The 22,630-nt window shown below is 54.5% G+C and overlaps 1 protein-coding gene across 1 annotated transcript in view; it reads left to right on the top strand.

Annotated features, from left to right (window-relative positions):
* The first annotated feature begins 369 nt into the window (after positions 1-369).
* The window catches only part of RHBDL3 (rhomboid like 3), a 52,043-nt gene continuing 29,782 nt past the window's right edge, over positions 370-22,630 (top strand). Inside the window, exons 1-3 of the mRNA XM_036268921.1 lie at positions 370-480; positions 2,019-2,042; positions 21,424-21,582. Coding sequence (XP_036124814.1) covers positions 370-480; positions 2,019-2,042; positions 21,424-21,582 — 294 coding nt within the window. The remainder of the gene's footprint in view (positions 481-2,018; positions 2,043-21,423; positions 21,583-22,630) is intronic.

Raw genomic sequence — 22,630 nt, 5'->3', positions numbered from 1 at the left:
CGAAGAGTCCGTGGGGAGGAGGAGACTCCAGCGCAGAGCGGGGGCCGCGGGAAGGGAGCGCGGGGCGCCGCGGGGCTAGGGCCGGCCCAAGGGCGCCCTCTCCTCGGAGCCGGGCGTGGGGGCCGAGGCGGAGGCCCGCCGGCCGCGAGCGCGGAGAAGTTTGGCGGCGGCGGGGCGGGCGTCCCGGGGTCGCGAGGCGGCGATGCGGGGGCCACGGGGGCGGGCGCGGGCGCGGGCGGCGGGGCGGGCGCGGAGGCGGCGCGGCGCGCGCTGAGTCCCCGGAGCGGCACGGCTGCCGCGGCGCAAAGTTAGCCTGGCGCCCCGGGACGAACCCCGCAGCCGCTGGCCGCCCCTGGATCCCGCGTCGGCATGGGCGAGCACCCCAGCCCGGGCCCCGCAGTGGCCGCCTGCGCCGAAGCCGAGCGCATCGAGGAGCTGGAACCCGAGGCCGACGAGCGGCTGCCGGCGGCGCCGGAGGACGTGAGTGCCCCCTCCCTCGCCCGGGCAAACTTTCTGGGGGACACTAGGAGGAGAGCTGCCCCGGACTCGTCTCCGTGGGGGCAACTTGGAGGTTTCAAGGTGACGCGGAAGCGCCCCGGATTGGCCGGGTCCCCGCGGGCGGGAGGGGGCGGAGGGACCCATCTCCCCAAAGCGCGAGGGCCACCCCCGCTCGGGCTCCCGCGGCTTCCCTGCAGGACACAGCCCCCCCGCTGCGCTGGGGACCCATCGGCCGCCGGAGCCCCTTCCCTGCGGCTGGTGCAGTGCCCGGGACACGGCGTTTTCCCGCAGAGGCGGCCGCGTCACAGCAGTGGCTCCCCTCCCCTCCCACTCGCGACCTGCGGGTTCTCCGAGCCCGGGGAGGAGCAGGGTCCGCAGAGTCCCCCGAAACGCCGCTCGCCGGTCTGACGACCCCCTTCTTCGCTCTCACGTTAGCCCTTGCTGGGCAGCTGCGTGTCGCGACACTGATTAAAATTCAAGCTGGCCCTTGTCCCCGAAGCGGCGGGAGGAGGGAGAGGAGTGCTGGGAGCGGCTTTGCTCCAGAAGGGGGCTCCGGAGTCCCAGACCGCGCGGATACCAGCCCCGGGCCCTGGCGAGGTTGGGGAGGGGCTTCCCCGGAGGGCTTCCCTGCCAGCTGCTGCTCCAGTGTCCCCCACCCTTGGGTCCTGGAAGTCATCTGCGTAGCCGGCACTGGGGAGTCCTGGGAACTGGAGTTTCTTAAGCTTCTCCCTCCCGAGGTTAACCTGCGCATAGAGGTGGAAAACTGGCCAGACACTCGGCCCTGCCCTGTCGCTCTGTCGGGGAGCGGATATGGAAGTGAAGCCAGCTTCCCCCACCCCAACCTACCAAACCTGAGCCGAAAGTCTGACTGTGCCCCGGGGGAGTTTAACATCTTCCCTCCCTTTGGCTCCCATAGTTAAACCTCTCACTTGTTTCTGGGCCCAAAGCCCTGGTAGAACCTCCTGCCCTCGCCACTGAGCCAGCCTTGGAAGAGACTGGGTGGGTTTCAGCACTTTGGAGGAGCCCCTTCCTCCCAAACTGCAGGCACAAATTAGAGCTTGCGCAGGGGTTTGCCCGAGTGAGGGGTCTCTGGCCTCCAGCAGGCTGAGCCCACTGCAACAGGTCTGCTAGAATGGCACCTGGGCATGTATTCCCTGGAGTAGGAGTGGATAGAAAGCTTTATAGTGATCAAGAGGCCCTTGGACAGAGCTGGACTCCTTTATTTAGTCGTTGTTGAGAATCACCCTTGTTCTGCTCATCTCTGCCTGCCTTAAAACGAGGGTCACTCCGTCCTCCTCCCCCGCCTGAGTTCCCAACCTTTGCTCAGTACAGACTCATCTGGGGAGCTCTTCCCAGGTTTTCCGTGGTCTCTTGTGGTGGGCCCCTGAACCTGGGGAGCAGCTGGGGGGTCATTTCAGAAATAATAGGGGGCTACAGGGCTACAGAAACCTTGGCGTTAAGTGTGTGTTTCTTCTTTCTCTCCTCTTCCTCCTCTCCTGCATGGCCTCCCTCTCTACCAGCACTGGAAAGTCCTGTTTGATCAGGTATGTGAGCAGTTAAATCCCCCTTCTTCCTTCCAGCCCTGCTCTGCACTCCCAAAATGGTGATGTGGGGTGGGGTGTGGCTTAGTGCATCTCTGGGACCCAACAACACTGCTCTCCAGGTTTCAGGAGGAGGCAGTGGGCTCCCCCGAGATGATAGCCTGCCTTCCTCTTTCCTCCAACTCCGCTTCATCAGAGCTGGGTTTGTACTATGTAGAAATTGTACAATACATATTGAAAGTAGGGATGGTCTCTATATGCCAGGGCATTGCAGTTGGGCCTGGGGTAGTGGGGGGAAAGGCTTAGACTAACATTCCCTCTTCTCCTCTAACTCACTATCAAAGATCTATGCCTACCAATGAAGTCATTCTTGGAGGGTGACTCACATTTGGGTTCTTTTGAAAGCTAACTCAACTTTAATTTTCTGGCAGGAATATAGGGAAAGATGTAGGGAAAACAGTACGTGGTTATTTGCAATGTCTAGAGTCTAGGCCTGGGGAATGGAATGGGGTTGGGGGTGCCAACTTGGGAATCCACAGATGGACTTTGGACCTTCGGCCAGGAAGTGGTTCTCTCTGCTTGGGACTCGTGTTGAGGGCTGTGTGTATTTTCTTCTCCTCTTCGTTCCGTGGAGCAGGAGAGATGGCAAGAGCTGTCCCCATGTAGGGGAATAGTGAACACTGCGGTCCTGGGGTGACAGTGATTGTGCCATGAAGTTTGTGCAACTTTAAGAGGCCAGTCTGACTGGGCCAGTGGGAATATGTTTTCTTGGGAGAGAGAGAAAGCTGAGAAAGTAGCTTGGACCAGACCATATCCTGTTGTAGGCAGGAGAAGCCGTGGAACGTTTTTTAGCAGGTTTGTTCCGGGATCCAAGCCATGCTTGGGGAAGGTTCTGTGTGATAGTGGGGTGGAGGTGGGGTGACTGCAGGGATGAGAGACACCAGCTCGGATCCTCTGCAGTGCGTGGGCACAGGCACCTGACTTGGAGGACGGCAGTAAGGATGGAAAGGAAGAGGGAAACGGCGATGGGAGACTTGAAAGGTCTCACTAGACTGAATAGACGAGGTGAACCGCATATATAACTAGATTCTGAAGAGGAGAAAAAGGAAACGTCAGGGATGGGGTGGAGGAAGTTGGCAAGAATGACAACTTTGGTGTCAGGCAAGTCCAATTTGAGGAGCCAGCTAAATGCAGATGCCCAAGTGGGACCAAAGACATGGAACTGCAGCTTGAAAGACATGGCAGGCCTGGCGTGGGGGTGTGGAGTGTCATCCACGTTAACACGAGGCCTGGCTGTGGTTTGGGGGTCATCCAGTCCTGTCCCGATGGGGTAGCACATCTCTCCCTCTGCTCTTAGGTGCCACCCACTCTCCCTCGGGCGCCTAAGAGAACAGCAGCTGCTGGCCTGGTGCCCTGAGGCAGGAGGGAGCTGCTGCCGCCATACCCAAGGAGCAAGCTGCCAGCCCTTCACACTTCTTGTCAGATTTAGAATCAGAACCTAGAACACACTGTATTATTCTGTTTTCCTGTGTCTGTCGGTCTCATTTGATTAATTTCCTTTGCTAGTCCCTGGGTATATGTTTACACTTTGAAACAAACTATTTGGATAAATAGAGGAAAACTTTTAGTAGGAAGACTTTGGAACTCCAGGGAGCAGAGAGAATGTGTAGTACCAAATATTTGTGGGTGGTCTGTACAGTTCAGTTTCTGCCACTGGAGGGAGGTCCTGAGGGTCACAAAGACCATCCCCCTGTTTTGGGGAGGGCCCATCTGGAAACCATTCTGAACAGGCAAAATAATCTTAGGAAAGAAACTCCCCAAACTTACTCTGGACAATTATTTTTTCCTCCCTAGTTCTGCCTGTCTACTCCCCATCCCTCCTGTGGCATTAGAGGCCCATTTTTGTCATCCTCCTTCCCGTCGGTGCTCTGTGTTCAAAGACAGGGCTTGACCACCGGCAGACTTCCCCTTGCATTGCAAGCCAGCCCTGGACCATTCCCCTCGTAGGGCTAAATGAAGCGTGGGCATGAAGCTTCACAAATGGACACACAGCTTCAGAAAGGTGCCAGGTTATTCAGAAAACTGAATCGTTTTATCCTTCCTGCCTCTTCCTCTGGGCCTGCTTGAAGATAGGGTTTGGTGCCCTGGCCGGTGTTGCTCCATGGTTAGAGCTTCAGCCCACACACCGAAGGGTCTCAGGTTCAATTCCCGGTAAAGGGCACGTACCTGGCTTGCAGGTTCGATCCCCAGCCCCCGTCAGGACACGTGCAGGGGGCAACCAATGGATGTGTCTCTCTCACATTGATGTTTCTCTCTCTCCCTTTCTCCCCATTCCTCCTTCCCTTCCACTCTCTCTAAAAATCAGTGGAAATGAGAATTAATAAAAAAAAATGATGAACGTGGTGCACGTAAGAGAGAACATTTGGCTGGTGACTGCCACGCATCTCATAGACAGCCCTGACGGGTCACACTGTGGGGAATGGGGTGGATGGGACTCCCGCCACACTTCTCAGAGTCCCTGCAAGCTGATGTGCCCCTGCAGTTCATTTCCCAGAGGGCAGTGGGATAGGAGACTGGCCCCAGTCAGTCCTTCCTTCCTGGATCAAGGGGATACCAGTGGTCAGCTGATTTCAAACTGGGATCTGCTGGGACCGTCTTCCAGGTGTTAGGGATGGAATTGGACCAGTTCCTCCATGCTGTCTAGTTCCTCATCACATAGAGTAGCTTTGACCCAGCATGAAGCTCATTGGATCCCAAAGGCTAGAAGCCATGACCTTGACCTTTTGGTCTTATGTGGTCACCCCTCAACTAAATGACCAAGATGTCTTCTGTGGGAGTTGGAGATGAAGGAAACAGGTGACCCCAGTCCCTTGTAAGGTTATCCAGCAGGCCCCCTGGCATTCTGGGCATTGGTCTGGCCTGCTCAAGCAGGTGTGTAGCATGACATCCATCCTACCCCTCCTTAGTCTTCCCCATCGATCCCAGAAGTTAGAGCAGTCAGAAAACCTGAGTATCATCACTTCCCCGGCCCACTTCCCACCAGGTACCATGTTTTTGTTTCCTATTTTAACTTGTGCTTGAAGGAATTGTCTTTTCATATCATTGGAATTGTAGGTTTTGCTAAGTTACCATAACTATTAATCTGTTGTTATAGGAACACAGTTTTAAAAAAAAGTCTTATTTTTCTACAATTGAATCTGTTGGACTTTTGCTTCCTAATTCCTTAAATTAGTTTGGGCCATCCCTTTACAGATTTCCTAAGTATATGCTTCTTAGTATATGCATCATTTCTTTTTTTTTTATCCTCACCCGAGGACTTTTTTTTTCATTTTTTGTTCAGATAGAATGGGAGGGAGAGAGAAGAAAAGAGAGAGAGAGAAACATCGACGAGAAAGGGACACATCGAGTGGCCGCCACCCGCACGACCAACCAGGGCCGGGGACAAACTGCAACCGAGGTACGTGCCCTTAGCTGGAACCAAGCCCAGATCTCTCTGGACCACAGGCCGACGCTCTAACCACTGAGCCAAACCGGCCAGGGCTGCGTTATTTCTTTTTATGTTTTCTATGATTTAGAAAAAAAATTATATAACCCTTTACTCCATCCAGATCTTATTTCTATCCAGCTACCCCAGGATCACTTATTAAGAAACACTTCCTGCCCTGGCCGGTTTGGCTCAGTGGTTAGAGTGTCGGCCTGCGGTCCGGAGAGACCCGGGTTCGGTTCCCGCTAAGGGCATGTACCTCGGCTGCAGTTTGTCCCCCGCCCTGGTTGGTCGTGCGGGTGGCAGCCACTCAATGTGTCCCTTTCGCATCGATGTTTCTCTCTCTCTCTCTCCCTCCCGCTCTATCTGAACAAAGAATGAAAAAGTGTCCTCAGGTGAGGATAAAAAAAAAAAAAAAAAGAAACACTTCCTTTGCCCTGGCCGGTTTGACTCAGAGGTTAGAGCGTCGGCCCGCGGACCGGAGAGTCCTGTGTTCAGTTCCCGCTAGGGGCATGTACCTCGGTTGCAGTTTGTCTTCAGCCCCGGTTGGGGTCGTGTGTGTGGCAGCTACTTGATGTGCCTCTCTCACGTAGATGTTTCTCTCTCTCTCTTCCTCCCTCCCTCCCTCCTGCTCTATCTGAAGATAAATGCAAAAAAGTCCTAGGGTGAGGATTAAAAAAAAAGAAAGAAACACTTCCTTCATCCATTGTTTGAGAAATGTTATTATTCAGTAAATTTTTACAGGTGGTTGGGTATATTTTAGGTGTCTGATCTGTTCCACTGATATTTACAGCTTTGCTCAGGTCATGTACCTTTTAGATACTGCTTTTTATATGTGTTCTGTAGCTTTCCTACAGTCCCTCTTTTTAAGGTTATGCTTTGATAGTCTGATTCTCAGCCCCTTCCTGAACTCCAAGGAGGTGCCCCCAAGGACCCAAGATCAAACAGCAGGTCAGTGGCAGATGTGGAACCAGAGCCCAGTTAACCCATAAGGGCTTCTGGGGTTGGAAAACCATTTCCGTGCTCACCCTTAACGGTGCCTTCAAGATCTGCGAATGTTTAGTGAGCAAAAGGGTTTGGAGTTCTGTTCATTCGCACAGCACAATTGCTTTCAAGCTCAAACAAGCAAGGGGGAAAAGGTAGAACTGAAAGTAATTGATTGTATCTCTCTTTTTCCCTTCCCATGGGGAGCATGCATTTCCCTGACTCCCCAAGAATGACCTTCAACTTTGCTGATCTCCCAGAAGGAAAGGGGGCAAGTCTTAATTATCCCACCATGGTTGCAAATGTGAATTCAATGACCAGAGCATGCTGCTGCTTAGACGGACTACTGGGGGCAGAACCCAGTTAGGAGTCAGGTAGACCTGGGAGCCTTACTGACTTCGTGATGGGGGGCAAATAACATCATTTCTGAGCCTCAGTTTCCTCCTCTTTAAAATGGAGACGATGCCCTGGCCAGTTTGGCTCAGCGGTTAGAGCATCGGCCTGTGGATCAGAGAGTCGTGGGTTCAATTCCAGACAAAGACATGTACCCTTGTCGGGGTCATTTATGGGGCAACCAATCGCTGTGTCTCTCTCACATCGATGTTTCTCTCTCTCACTTGCTCCCTCCCACTCTATCTGAAGACAAATGGAAGCATATCCTCGGGTGAGGATTTAACAAAAAATGGAGATGATCATCTTGAACTCCGGGGGCGACTGTGGGAATTAAAAGAAAGCAGAAACGCCCTTCGTGATTTCTGATAACCCGTGGTCAGCCGACAACTGTCTCTTGACTGGGAATCAGAATGTGCTGGGAAGAAGCACAGGGCCACTTCTGAGACCCAGGTGGCCCGGAAACGTGCGGATTTCTAACCCAGCTCCTTCCCAGTCCAGGCTCCTGGAAAGAGCCTCTTCTGGGCCCAGAGGATTTTCCTGCTTGCTTTCCCCAGTCTCCCTGCCCAGCCCCTTCCCTCCAGCCTGGGGGCGGTCTTCCCTTGGCCTGACCCTGAAGCCCACCTCATTTGCAATCCTGTGGCTGAAAGGGGTTCTGGTTGCTGAAAAGAGGTTCAGGTGAGACTGCTGAATGGATCAGTGAGGAGCCACGGAGAAAACACCCATCCCAAAGACAGGGGCGTTGGTAGCAGCGCCCCGGAACCCAGTTAACTAGCAGAGAGGAGTTCCCAGAGGACAAAGCCACCAACCCCTCATCAGGGCCCTTGGGGCTGTAGACTTTCCTCCACCGCAGAGCCAGCTTCCCTGCCCCGCTCCTGCCCCGTGACCGCCCTCGCGCAGAATTCACGCCTTTTCCCCTGGCCACTCACAGAGATACACTGACGGCGCTTGAGCAGGGGGGCTGAGAGGTCTGGGGTTGTATGTAGGCACCTGTCTGCCTGCCTGCCTGCCACATCACAGGGACACACATGTTCAAATGAACAAGTCAGACTGCAGCCCCTCAGGAGTTGTCTTGTATTCAAGTCTCTTCTCCAGGAGCAGACCCTGCCCGCCGGCTGCCCCCGCCGCCAGCCCCGCGGAGGGTTACAGGGTCCAGTGCCCTCAGGGGTGCAGTCGTGTCGGAACCAGGACTAGAGCCCAGCTCTGCTCCCTCTCAGACCTGTGTGGCCCCCACCGGACCGCGCAGACTTCTGTTCGTTGGCTTGGCACCCTGAGTGACGAAGGCACTGGGGGGGACACATGTCTGGCTCACGTCCCAGTTCACCTCCTAGCTGTGTGACAGTGGGCAAGCCGGGTATCCTCTTCCAGCCTCCGTTTCGGCCTCTCCTCTGCAAACTGCCTGGAGGAATACCCTCCCTCAGGGTTGCTGTGAGGCCTGGCGAGAGTGTATCACACTGGGCCAAGTATGTAGCAAGTACCTGATCAGTATGGTTGTTACTGAAATGTAAAGAAATTAACTGATTTCGCCCTGGCCGGTTAGGCTCAGCGGTTAAGAGTGTTGGCCCGCGGTCCAGAGAGACCCAGGTTTGGTTCCTGCTAAGGGCACGTACCTCGGTTGCAGTTTGTCCCCGGCCCTGGTTGGGTTGTGTGGGTGGCAGCCACTCGATGTGTTCCTCTCACATTGATGTTTCTCTCTCTCTTCCTCTCTCCCTCTCAGTCTATCTGAAGATAAATGCAAACATGTCCTCGGATGAGGATAAAAAAAAAAAAGAAAAGAAATTAACTGATTTCAAGATAACCTGACACGTACTAATTCTAGGTCTTGAATCAAACAAAAGTGTACAGATCCCCAGTCTTGGGTTCTTTTCACCCTATCGAGCTGACCTCTTCTGGGCAGGAGCTGGAAAACCGTATTCCCCTGAACTTAGGAGGGAAGTTTTCGGAAAAGACTGCCTGGGGGCGTGTGGAAGTCTGAGTGTTTCCACCTGTGGGCAGAGGGTGCGGGCTGGGCTCCTGTTTATGGAAATGAGTCGGTGTGTCTTGAGTTGTGAACCACTGGTGGTAGCGGCCCACCTTACATGCCCCTCAGCTTTGAAGGAAGGTACAGATGTGCACTGGAAAATATTCCTTTCAGAGAGCAAACACAAATGTCTGCGTATGTCCTTGTAGCTTTTTTGGTGGTGGTGGTAATCCTTACCTGAGGATATTTTTCCGTTGACTTTTAGATAGAGTGGAAGAGAAGGAGGGGGAGAGAGAGAGAGAAACACTGATTTGAGAGAGCCACATTGATTGGTTGCTTCCCAGATGCCCTTGACTGGGAATCAAACCTGCAACCCTTTGGCATGGGCTGATGCTCTAACCACTGAGCAACTAGCCAGTGCCTTGTAGCTTTTTTTTTTAATTTATTTATTTTAGAGATAGAGGAAGAGAGAGAGAGAAAAAAATGCTGATTTGTTTCTATTTATTTATGTATTCATTGCTTCTTTTTTTTTTTCCCCTCACCTGAGGACATTTTTGCATGTATCTTCAGATAGAGCAGGAGGGAGAGAGGAAGAGAGAGTGAAACATCGACATGAGAGAGGCACATCGAGTGGCTGCCACCCACACGACCCAACCAGGGCCGGGGACAAACTGCAACCAAGGTACATGCCCTTAGTGGGAACCGAACCCAGGTCTCTCTGGTCCACGGGCCAATGTTCTAACCGCTGAGCCAAACTGGCCAGAGCATTGCTTTATTCTTGTATGTGCCCTGATGTTGGCATATTGGGTTGACGCTCTAATCAACTGAGCTACCTGGCAGGGCCCTATGTCATTTTATTCTCTCAATAACCCTGTGAGGTGAGTGGTGCTATCCCCTTCACAGAGGAGGAAACTGAGGCCCAAAGCAGATGAGGACCCTCTGAAGAGGGTGTGTGTGTGTGTGCACAAGGCTTCTGGGTGGCTTCTGAACCAGGCACACGGCCACAGGACGGAGAGGAATTTGGTGACCCTTTGTCCTGCCCACCCGCCCCTGGTCAGAGGTCTACTTCTCACTCCTTGCTCTCCCTGGACTCTCTGTGCTCTCTCTTTTCTGGGGGGCCAGAGGGACCCTGTGGTGGCTTCCAGGAGAAGCAGGAGTAAGTGGGTCTGGGCTGAAGGGGAAGTGCTGGGCAGATGGAAGACCCCGCTCCCTGCTCACACCCACTCCTACCTCACCCTGCCTGCTGTTCCCCGGGGACTCATGCATTATGTCTGTAACTCAGCTTTGGTCCCCAGGCAGCTGTGACATGTGATGGCTGGCCCTGGATGAGTCAGCGTGGGCATTATTATGGCTGCTCTTAAGAGACCCATGGGGCCTGGCTTTGAGTCACAGCCCCCAGCTGGCATCTCAGAGTCTGTGAACCTCCAAGGCCTCCTTGGGCAGTGAGCTCTGCAGGGTCTTCCAGTAGGCACTCCCTCAGGGTGGTGAGGGACGGCCTGGTGGAGAGAGGGGCCCCCACCCCTCACCACCCACCCAGCCCCGTCTCCTGTGCTCCAGGAGAAGTCCGAGACTGCTTCCCTTTGTGGCCCAGGTGTTGAGAGGTGGTGTGGCCTGGGTAGTTTTGAAAACATGCTGAATGTCCCGCTGCTCAGCCTGAATTTGGGTCAGGATGCTTGATTCTCTGCGGAAGGAAGGGTGTTCTAGCTTCTCCCCTTCTGGAGAAGCCCCTTGATGCGCTGCCTCCCTGAAGACCCCTAATGTGGCAGCTGAAACAACAGAAATAATATAATGGGAATCCTAGAATCACCTAAGCTTCACCAGCTACCAGGGGCCTGGCCTGGCCCATCCCCAGGGTAGCCCAGGGGCCCCATGTGCTACATGTGGGAGACGCAGGGACAGGAGGGGTCAGAACCTGGTTTGTAGGAAGTGGTCTCTCTCATTCCTAGGGAGGCTTGAGGTCTTTGAAAATCCACTCCCAACCCCAGCTTGGAGCAGGCCAGATGGTACCCCATTCTCACTGGGAGTGCCTTTGGGCAAGTCGTTTATCTCTGTGCACCTCAGTTTCTTTCTTTTCTTTTTTTTATCCTCACCCGAGGACACTTTTCCATTTTTTGTTCAGATAGAGTGGGAGGGAGGGAGAGAGGAAGAGAGAGAGAGAGACATCGACATGAAAGGGACACATCAGTGGTTGCCACCCGCACGACCAACCAGGGCCGGGGACAAACTGCAACCGAGGTACATGCCCTTAGCAGGAACCGAACCCGGGTCTCTCTAGACCGCAGGCCGACGCTCTAACCGCTGAGCCAAACCAGCCAGAGTGCACCTCAGTTTCCGTATCTGTTAAATGGGACTAGTCACACTTGCTCTAGGACTGATGTGAGAATAGAAGTAATAAAATATTTGTGAAAAATCAGTGTGTCAGAATTAGGGGCAAGTCAGGGGAATGGTGGGAAGTGGTTTCCTCCAGGAGGCAAGTTGCCGTCCTATTGGCAAGGAAGGAAAACTGGAAGCAAAAGCTGCTGCTCCATAACCTCACCTCCTGACCTCAGCAGCTGCAGGCCTGGACCTAATTTATGGGGCTGTAAATATCCATGAACAGGCCATGGTTCCCTGGCGGGCTCTGGCTGTTGGGTGGGACAGCTCTGCAGAGCCATAAACTCCTGGGCAGCCTCACTAATTTGCTCTGCCCAGAAGCCGGGTAATGATGCAGGGAGCCAGCAGATGAGGCATGATGACCCCCCCACCCCACCAAGCAGGGAGGGGCAGCTGCCTGCACCTTCCATTATTCCAGCACGCATGCCCTGTGGTCATTTCCCAGGGCTCATTCTGTCCTGGTGGACAGAAGAGACAGTATGGCTGGAGATGGATGTTGTCTTAGGTTCTAGGTCCCAACCTTTCCGATGACAGGTGCTGCCTTTGGGGTCCTTGAAAATGCCTACATCCCTCCTGAGATCTCGGGCCTCTGTAGATCAGGGATAGGCAGAGGGTCCTCCTGGGGGAGAAGGGAGTTCAGGTGCTGGGAGCTGGGACCCCATGTGTGGTTGTCCTGGAAATGCAGTTGGTGCAGATCACACATACAGGATAGACAGAAAAGAGATATGCTCCTTTCTTCATCTTCCGCCTCTCCGCTGCTGGGTGACGTCTGAAGCCTTGGCCCGGCTCCCTGGCCTGCGGGAGGGGAGCCGTGGCGCCGCTGTCCCGGGTGCTGAGCAGGCAGATCCCAGCTCAGCCGCTGTTCCCTGAGAGCAGGGCCCAGCGGCCCACGGGGCCAGTCACGGCTGCCCCGGTCTCTCCGGGGGCCGGGCATTCCCCTCCACCCTCTGTCTGTGGCCGGGTTCAGGCGGACTTCTCACGTTGCTGGAGGACCTAGACAAAGCGTCAGCTGCCTTGAGGGCCTGAGCCACGCACGCGATGGAGGCGAAAGGCTGGTTTGGAACCCACGAAGAGGCAGGGGTCGGGAAGGGGAAATGCCTCTCCTGCGGATGCATGCGTTTCCCAGGGCTGTTCCATGGAGCGTTGCTGTGAAAAAATACTAGGACCCAATAAGTTTGGAGAATGCTGGACTGGACAAAATCAGACAGGTTCTCCACTGTAAAACCTCACCGCGCCCTTAATGAGGTCTTCCGCAGCAGACCACAACACACACGTGGGAAACCCTGAGCCAGGTGTAGTTCACGTAACTGAACAGGACAGAGGAAAACAAGGAAAAGAAAGGCTGGATCCCCCCCAATCCCCAAGGAGGAACCCTGAACTGTCTCCATTTTGACTTTGTGATCTCAAGCTAGTCTCCTTTGCTCTCTACACTTGTCTCCCCATCCATAGGGTGAGCCTGATGTCTGGCTCGTAGTCAGTCCTTAGTAAGTATCTGTCAAATGAGTGAGGATTGGACTGGGGTCTCCCGTACGTGTTAGCCGCAGCACCCTCATGATGGGGCAGCACAGCCTCTGGGCCCCTGCACCTGGATGTCAGTCAGTCCGTCTGCACCGATCGCCAGTTGTTCAGACTTGGCCAACTCAGCCCTCTGTGCTCCATTTTGTTTTTTGTTTTTATCGTCACTCGAGGACATATTTGCATTTATCTTCAGATAGAGTGGGAGGGAGAGAGGGAGGGAGGGAGGGAGGGAGGGAGGGAGGGGGAGAGAGAGAGAGAGAGAGAGAGAGAAACATCGATGTGAGAGAGACATCGAGTGGTTGCCACCCATACCACCCCAACCCGGGCCAGGGACAAACTGCAACCGAGGTATGTGCCCTTAGCGGGAACCGAACCCGGGACTCTCCAGTCTGTGGGCCGATGCTCTAACTGCTGAGCCGAACCGACCGCGGCCCTCTGTGCTCCATTATTCTCCCCTGCAAAATGGAGCCCAAAATAGTATCTATCTCATAGGGTGCTTGTGGGGTTTAAATGGAGGGGCGATATTTATCATCCAAATTGGGGCCATTTTGAGAGTGAAAGGCACTGTTAATCATCACGCCAGACAGTAGGTACAAACCAGGACTGTCCCAGGCAAACCAGGACATAGGGTGACCCGGGGGTTCAGTGAGCGGTGCCTGTTGTCCCGCAGGCACTCTGCATACGCAGCTGCTGTTCGACCAGGGAGCGTGCAGGAGGCCAGTGCGTGAACCGACTCACAGGGGGGCCCCGGAACCCCTTCTCGGCTCCTCTGTGCCTCAGAGGACCCACAGCCCCTAGAACTCTGCAGAGGAGCTTGGAAGCTTCTCTAGGTCAAGGAGAGGGAGAGTCCTCCTGAGAGCGAGAAGGAAATTCAAGTGCTAAAAGCTGGGCGCAGACACGTATTTTTCTTGGAAATGCAGTCTGTGTGGATCGCGCATGCAGGGTGGTTCCTTTCAGCTCTCCTGGACCATGGGTCTGATTCCCTGACCTGCTGTCCCCTCCCCAGTGTCACCAGGTGAGAGCGCAGACCGCAGGTAGAGCTGCCTCACCCAAATGTCCATCACCTTTTTTTTTTTTTTTTTTTTATCCTCACCCGAGGATATTTTTCCATTTTTTGTACAGATAGAGTGGGAGGGAGAGAGAGGAAGGGAGAGAGAGAGAGAGAAACATCGACGTGAAGGGACACATCGAGTGGCTGCCACCCGCACGACCAACCAGGGCCGGGGACAAACTGCAACCGAAGTATGTGCCCTTAGCGGGAACCGAACCCGGGTCTCTCCGGACCGCAGGCCGACGCTCTAACCGCTGAGCCAAACTGGCCAGGGCTCCATCACCTTTTGACTGAGCAGAGATGCAGAATAGGTCAGCTGCCCCCACGGGCTGTGTGGGTTGGGATTTCTCTTCTCCACCCCCCATTTGCTGTGCTTATCCACTGGAGGTTGGGACGGGCCCCTTACATCTCCTGGAGAAGGCAGAACTCTTACCACGTGACTGGGCAGTGCGCCTAGTGGTCTGCCCAGGATGGCTCAGCATCTGGAGGAGCAGTTCCTTCTGGGACTGTCCCCCGACTCCTTGCCCCAGAGAGGGGGAGAGAGCCCCAAGTGACACCAGTGCAGAGAGAATTGGGTGGGCCCTTTTCCCAGCCTAGGTCATAAGTGTACTAGGAAGGGGTTCAGGGTGGGAGATGGGATGTATGGCGAAGCCCCCAGGCCATGGGGGGTTAGGGGGGGGGGCTGACGATTTAGAGGATTAAGAGGCCAGAGGGCTGGGTGCTGGTGGGATTAAAGTCCCTTGGAGCCTCTGCGAAGCTCTTTTCAAGGCTGAGGCAGGTGGGCGGGAGCTGTGGGAAGGGCAGCCCCTCACTGTGTGCCTTTCTCCCTGGGCACCAGCATCCTTCACTCAGGCTGCATGTGGACTTGGCCTCCCCGCCCTCCGCCCTCCGCAGCACTGGGCCCCATTCAGGAGGCAGCTGCTCGGACTCCTGACTTCCCGCTGGGCCCCTGCCTGCAGGCCCCTCACAGCCCCATTCCTCTGGCTGCCCGGCCTCCCCCAGACCGGCCCCAGTCAGGCTGCCTCCAACCCACCTAGCCCAGACCTCATCCCAAGGGCGCCCACTGCTGCAAGTGGGCAAATCCAGGGCATGGGGCACCGGGACGCAGAGCTTTAGGGCCTTTAGCGCGCTGTCAACAAGGACATTTCATTTGTAGGGTTTGTGTCCCCAGAAGCTCCAAGCCACAGTACTAATGTGATCTCATCCCCTGTAGCTGGCCTTGAAGGAAGTGTACCCCAAAGGCCAGCCAGGCCCCCATCACAGGGGTGTTCCCTGCTTTGCTGTGAATGAGGCCATTGGAGCTGGAGTCCTGGTGACCCTGGGCCCTGGAGAGCACTGCCCGCTTGATAGACGAGGTGATTCCGGCTCCAGATGGTCACCCTGAATTACGCACACTGGTTAGTGGCAGAGACAACAGTGGGATTTTGCCTTGCTCCTTGCAGCCGGACCTCCCTCCCTCCTGTACACATCCTTTCTCAGGCTCTCAGTGTTTCTTCTTCCTTTGTCTCCCCCTCTGCCTCCCACCTGCCTCTGTGCCCCAGGCCCACTGTCAGTCTCTCCTCTCGTCCTCTTCTTCCCAGGTGTTGGGGGTGGCGGTTTGGAAGGCCCAGGCAGCCGGCCCCATCCCTGCCGATCTCTCCCCACTAGTCAGCCTCCTTCATCCCTGAGGCCTTGTTATTAGGGTAGCAATGACCCCCCGTCGTCTGGCCTGTCTGGCCCTGGCACCGAAGGGTAGGGTTTTGGCAGAGCAGGGAGGCTCGGCCTGATTCCAGCTCTTTCTCTGCAGTCTGGAGCCTGTACTGTGCTTGGGGCAGGACTGGCAGGCCACGGTGGGGGTGGGGGCTTGGGGAGCCATAGGGCAGCCCCTGTCACTAGGACAACAGCAGGGAGCCCTGGAGGGGGAGGAGGAGGGAGCAGGTGGTTCTTTGTCTGGAGCTGGAATGAAGGAGAGGGGCCCTTGCCTGATCTGAGACCCTCCACCCCGCTGCCCCCCCACGCCTCCAGGCAGCCCCTGAGAGGGGATTGGTATCTCTGCTCCCATGAATTGCAAGGTCACTGGGCTTCCTCCCCCTGGGCTGAGGCAGGAGCCACTCGGAGCTGCGCAGCAGACCACTGCCCCCCTGCAGTGCTCGTGGGATGGGGGCTGCGGAGGATAGATTTTCCCTGCTGCATAACCCCCACTGTCATCCCCATCAGCCCACCTAGCTCAAGGGCCAGGCCAGTGAGTACCCCCTGGGAGCTGGGGAGGGGTCCCAGGCACCAGAGAAAGAGGCCCTCCCTGGCCCCTTTGCCCTCCAGGCTTCACTGTCCTGTCCAAGCAATAAAGAGGTCAGAACGGGGGCTCCTTCCTGCCTTAAAGTCTCTCTCTAGAGTGGGCCTGAGACTCCTAGGGCCTCTCCTGGGTCAGCACTCACCTCTTGGAGCCTTAAAGTTTGCTTCTGAGCAGCTGCGGCTGAAGGTCAGTGGCGGCCAGTGGTGAATAGAGGCAGCGCTGAGCTAGCTGCCTGGGTGTGGAGCCCTGGCTCTGCTGACTGCGGGCACTGTGCTCATTTCCCGAGCCTCTGTTTCCTCACCTGTGATGGGGGCAATACTCGCACCTACTTCATAGTTACAGGACGTCAAAGAAGTGATGTACATAAAGTGCTTACAGCTGTATTTGGCCCCATAAAAACACTCAACACATCTTAGGTCCTTCCTTCCTCCCTCCCTGCCTCCCTCCCTGCCTCCCTTTCTCCCTCCCCTTCCTCCCCTTCCTCCCCTTCCTCCCCTTCCTCCCCTTCCTCCCCTTCCTCCCCTTCCTCCCCCTCCTTTCCCTTCCTTTCCTTCCCTCCCTTCCCGACTTTAGAAAGAGAGGAAGTTGAAGGGAGAGAGAGAAACATCAGTTTGTTGTTCTACTTATTTATGCATTCATTGGTTGATTCTTGTATGTGCCTTGATCGGAGTTTGAAAATGCAACCTTGGTGTATTGGGACGACGCTCTAACCAACTGAGCTACCCAGCCAGGGCCTAGATGTTTTTATTCTTTTTTTTTTTAATCCTCCCCTGAGGACATTTTCTTTTATCTTTATTGTTTAATGTATTACAGATGTTCCTCATTTTCCCCCCATTGATCCCCTTCTCCCCACTCCCGCCCCCCTCCTGCCTTTTCCCACACTGTTGTCTGTGTCCATTGGTTATGCATATAAGTTCTTTGGTTTATTTCTTCCCACCTCCCCAACCCCTTTCCCTTTGAGGTTTGTCAGTCTAACAACCAATTTGTACTTCTTAATCCCTTCACCTTTTTCACCCATTCCCCCAAGACCCCTCCCACCTGGCAACCAACAAAATGTTCTCTGTATCTATGAGAATGTTTCTGTTCTGCTTGGTCATTTTGTTTGTAGATTCCATTGTTGATAGATATGTATTCATTGCCATTTTGTTTGTTCATATATTTTATCTTTTCCTTCAAGAAGACCCTTCAGCATTTCATATAATAATGGTTTGGTGGTGATGAACTCCTTTAGCTTTTTCTTGTTTGGGAAACTCTTTATATGGCCATTGATTCTAAATGTCAGCTTTGCAGGACAGAGTAATCTTGGTTGTAGGTTCTTGCTTTTCATCACTCTGAATATTTCTTGCCACTCCTTTCTGGCCTGCAAAGTTTCTTTGGAGAAATCAGCTGACAGTCTTATGGAAACTTTTAACTGCTTTTTTCTTACTGCTTTTAAGATTCTCTCTTTGTCTTGAACCTTTTGCATTTTGATGATGATGTGTCTTGGTGTGGGCCTCTTGGGGTTCATCTTGTTTGGAACTCTCTGTGCTTCCTGGACTTGTATGTCTGTTTCCTTCACCAAGTTAGGGAAGTTTTCTGCCATTATTGTTTCAAACAGGTTTTTGATTTCTTGTTCTTGCTCTTCTCCTTCTGGCACCCCCAAGATGCGAATGTTGGCACGCTTGAATTTGTCCCAGAGGCTCCTTACACTATCCTCATTTTTTTTACTCTTTTTTCTTTTTGCTGTTCTGATTGGGTGTTTTTTGCTTCCTTATATTCCAAATCGATGGTTTGCTTCTTCGCTTTACCTACTCTACTATTGAATCTATGTAAATTATTCTTTTTTTTTTTTTTATCCTCACCCGAGGACATTTTTCCACCTTTTGTACAGATAGAGTAGGAGGGAGAGAGAGGAAGAGAGAGAGAGGGAAACATCGATGCGAAAGGGATACACTGAGTGGCTGCCACCCCGCACAACCGACCAGGGCCGGGGACAAACTGCAACCGAGGTACATGCCCTTAGCGGGAACCGAACCCGGGTCTCTCCGGACCTCAGGCGGACGCTCTAACCGCTGAGTCAAACCGGCCAGGGCAAATCTGTGTAAATTATTCTTTATTTCAGTTAGTGCCTCCTTCATTTCTGACTGATCCTTTTTTTATGCTCTTGAGGCCCTCACTAAGTTCATTAAGCAGTGTTTTGAACTCAGCATCTGTTAGGTTGCTTATCTCCATTTCGCGCGTAGTTCTTTTCCTGGGGTTTTGTTCTGTTCTTTGATTTGGGACCTGTTTCTTTGTCTCCTCATTTTGGCTGCCTCCCTGTATTTGTTTCTATGTATTACTTAACAAGAGATATGGGGCTAGCTGAGACCAGATGCTGCTTGTTTGAAAGAATTTAGAAAACCTGAAGCGGGATCCAAGATAGGCCAATCCTATGGTCAAGCAACTGGCAACAGCTTGGGTGGGCCTGAAAGTTGGGTGGGGTGGGGTCTCAGGGAATCATCAGGGTGGGGCAACAGTGTGAGCCAGGTTGCTGGAGTCCCAGGTATGGTGGCTGTCTGCCGCCCCAGGGAAGGGCTCACCAAAGGAGCAAAGGCCACTGACGGCACATTTGTGCCGGAGAAAGCCCCCTCTCCAGCCCTCGCTCCAGTGTCAAACAGCTCAGTTCTTCCCTGTATGTCTCTGGTGCCCCTCCAGCTGCCTCCCCTCCAAGCTTAGAGGGAGAGAGTCCGATAAGTCCGTGCGCGGGCCCTTTAAGGAGCTGCCTGGGGCTTCAGCCGCCTCAGCCTCCATGAGCCTCAGTTCCCGCTGGTTTTTCCAGCCAGAAGTTATGGGGACTCTCTTCCTGGCACTGGAACCCTGAGCTGGGTGCCTGGTGTGGGACGGGGACCCCTCAGTCCTCAGGAAGGACCTTCCCAGCCGAGGTGTCCTCCTGATTTTTATCCGCCACACGTGGGTGTGGGACCAGCCCCTGGCGCCTCCGCCCCTCCTACAGTCTGGATGTGGCTGCTGCTTTAATTCCGTAGTTGTAGGACTTCCATTCAGCTTGATTTCAGGTGGTTTGAATGATGGTTGTTCTGTAGTTTAGTTGTAACTTTGATGTGGTCGTGGGAGGACGCGATACCGGTTACCTACCCGCCATCTTGACCGGAAGTCCCCTAGATGTTTTTATTCTTAAAGGTCTTTATGGAGCGGGGTAGCGGAGTTTTCTGAAATGCTCTGTCATGTGACCTGCATTGGTGTATCATCCCTGAAAGACAGCGTTTGGGGCTGAGGGTAATGACCCATGAAGATTTTTAGGTAGGCCTCCGTGGAGACGTCCTCTCTCTTGAGTTCTGGGGAGAGCTGAGCTAGTCCGTGATGTGTGACGGTTTCTCCTGGGTGGCCTTAGACGTGCTGCACGGGGAATCCGCCTTCCTCAAAGCCTTCGTGGACCTTATCGAGAAAAGGGAAACGTGGGCCTGGTCCTCTGGGCTCCCCTGGCACGCACCTGTGGACATCGTGGTGTCTGATTGCCTTTTATTTTATTTTATTTTTTATCCTCACCCGAGGATATTTTTCCATTTTTTGTACAGATAGAGTGGGAGGGAGAGAGAGGGAGAGAGAGAAACATCGACATGAAGGGACACATCGAGTGGCTGCCACCTGCACGACCAACCAGGGCCGGGGACAAACTGCAACCGAGGTACATGCCCTTAGCAGGAACCGAACCCGGGTCTCTCCAGGCCGCAGGCCGACTCTCTAACCGCTGAGCCAAACTGGCCAGGGCCTGATTGCCTTTTAAAATCTCAGCAGCCTCCAGCCGGTGTGGCTCAGTGGCTGAGCATTGATTCATGCATCCAGAGGGCACCAGTTCGATTCCCGGTCAGGGCACATGCCCAGGTTGTGGGCCAAATCCTCAGTGGGGGGCATGCAGGAGGTGGCCAGTCAACGTTCTCTCTCATCAATGTTTCTATCTCTCTCTTCCTCTCTCTCTAAAATCAGTAAAGAAAAAAAAATTAAAATCTCAGCAGCTCACGCAGTGTCTGCAGGCTGCAGTGAACTCATATGGGGAAGCACTTGTGAACAGGCAAGCTCCCAGCGTCCACGGGAGATGGTTAGAGTCATTCCCTAGCAGGGTGGGTGCTGTGGGGGGCACTGGATGGGTTCTTCAGGGAAAGGAGGGCTATGGAAGAGGGCAGAAGGGTTATAGGCTTCTCTGTGGGAGGTGAATAAAAGCCTTCTCTGACTGTGCTGATTAGACTGCCCTTGGAAAATTAGCACCATCTATTCATCCGAACATCCACTGTTTATTCATCCAACACATCTTTACTGAGTGGTGGTGATGCTGGGCTCCGCGCTGAGCCCGGGGATCTGTCGTGACGCTGCCTGCGAGGAACCGGCCGTCCATTGAGGAGTAGAAAGTGGACAGTTAGGCATGCGGGGCGGGGACTGGAGGTCTGCCGAAGGTGCAGACTGTGTCCGAGGGGAGCCTTCCCAGAGCCAGGGACAACCAAGGAGCTGGCTTGTGAGTCAGACGGGTGAGTGGGAGTCTTCCAGGGAGATGGGAGAGAAGGGAATCCTAGCAGAAGGACCCACGCTGCAGAGGGCAAAAGGGCGATGCCAACAAACAAAGCTCAGAGCACAGTGCCTTTGGGGAGCCCTGCCCTGCCCTGTGTGTGGGGCTGTGGGCCCAGAGGGGTGAGCAGCCGGATGCAGGAGTGGCAGGCTGCTCCCTGCTCCCCAGGCCTCGAGCATTCCCCACTGGGTTCCCTCTGGGCCGAGCCCCAGCAGTCCCTCATCTTCTTGTGCTCATTACCTTTCTTTTTTTTTTTAATCCTCACCTGAGGATATTTTTCCATTTATCTTCAGATAGAGTGGGAGGGAGGGACAGAGAAACGTTGATGTGAGAGAGACACACCGATTGGCTGTCTCCCGCATGACCCAGACCAGGGCGGGGATGAAGCGCAACTGAGGTGCCTTTGACAGAATTGAACCTGCTGGTCCCTGGGCCACCGCTCTAACCACTGAGCAAACCAGCCAGGGCTGCTCACTGCCTTTTCATTCCTGTTTTCCTCTAGTCTGGAGTCAGGAGTAAGGGCGGAGAGGAGGGAGAGGAACCTCTCCGAGCCTCGGATTCCTTATCCACACACCGGACAGTTGGATTAGGTGATCTCGAAGGTCTCCAGGGCTTCCTAGGATTTGCGTGATTGTCCAGGTTTTGTTTGGATATTTCTCGGAGGGGCCTTGGAAACATCCCAGACACTGCCTGGGCCTTGTTGGCAGAGGGCTGGGGACAGGAGCCGGTGAGTGGTAATAGAGACGGGGTGCCTGTGGCAGTGCTGACGGGGGACAGAGCCCCACTGACCCCCCTGCTTGTCTGTGCTTCTCCCTCAGTGTGACCCTGGGAACACAGGCTACATCAGCACAGGCAAGTTCCGCAGCCTCCTGGAGAGCCACAGCTCCAAGCTGGACCCGCACAAAAGGGAGGTGCTCCTGGCTCTGGCTGACAGCCATGCGGATGGGCAGATCTGCTACCAGGATTTTGCCAACCTGGTGAGCGCTCTGGGGCCCTTGCCACTGGGAGGGGCCTGTCTCGGGTTGTGGCTGAGAGGACCCTTTTGAACAATTAAAGGGATCTGTTGGCCCACAGCTCTGAAAAAGTCTAGGCTTCAGCAGGAGATCACCTAGGACCCAGTTTCTCTTTGTCTCTCAGTTCTGCTGTCAACCCATCTTCTGAGAAGCCCCTGGCAATTCCAGACCCTCCCACTGTGGCAGCAAAGTGGCTGCAGCTGCTCCAGCCCTCACACCCTCAGGCCTCACCATGCCGGGGAAGAGAGGGACTCTTCTTGTGGTAGCTCCCACACAAGGGATTTCCTCCCTTCCATTGGCCCAGATTGGGTCCATTGGGATGTGTTGATTGATTCAAACCAAGCAGTGCCCACCTCTGGAGCTAGACGTGGGGTCAGTTCCACCAAAACAAAGGGCTGAGAGTGGGAGGTGGGAGGTTATTGTTGGCAGGAGAGGAACTGGGGAGTAGATGTTGGGAGGGTCAAGCCACACTTCAGGAGCAATGGGGCACATGAGCCCATAAAACCGACTGGCGGGCATCCTGGGTGCTTGGAGGGACTGGAGACAAAAAGTCCGTGAATCCTGCCCACTGCTCTGGTGCCTCAGAGTAGGGACTTCCTCCTCACTAGGGGTTCCTGCTATGTTATTACTGGGGTGAGATTGGAATGGGGTTCAGTGGGGCTAAGGAGGAAGCATTTTATCTGCCATGGGAAGGCTGGGCTATCCGTGGAAGCTACGTGAACTAACAGGATGAATACAAGCTGGAGTCTGACCTTGGTTTTCCTACTGAAATGGAGACAGTCACCTCTTCTTGTCGCCCGTGGAGGGGGCGAGAGTGCAGTGACTCCCTGTGTCAGTGACGGGGGAGCCAGTGCCGCTCATACCTGTCCCTGTGCCAGGGGAGCTCTCCCATGTGGATGCCCAGACGTCGGACTTGTCTTCATTGCCTCTTGGCTGAGGACCTGCCCGCCAGAGACTAACATGAGTGCAGGGAGCAGCACTGCGGCTTCAGGGCGTTAGGCTTCTGCTGCTC

The sequence above is a fragment of the Molossus molossus genome, unplaced genomic scaffold (genome assembly GCF_014108415.1).
Source record: "Molossus molossus isolate mMolMol1 unplaced genomic scaffold, mMolMol1.p scaffold_m16_p_19, whole genome shotgun sequence".
NCBI classification, from domain to species: Eukaryota; Metazoa; Chordata; class Mammalia; order Chiroptera; family Molossidae; genus Molossus; species Molossus molossus.
The sequence above is the reverse complement of the archived record's forward strand: the minus strand, read 5'-3'. Positions and strand labels throughout refer to the sequence as shown.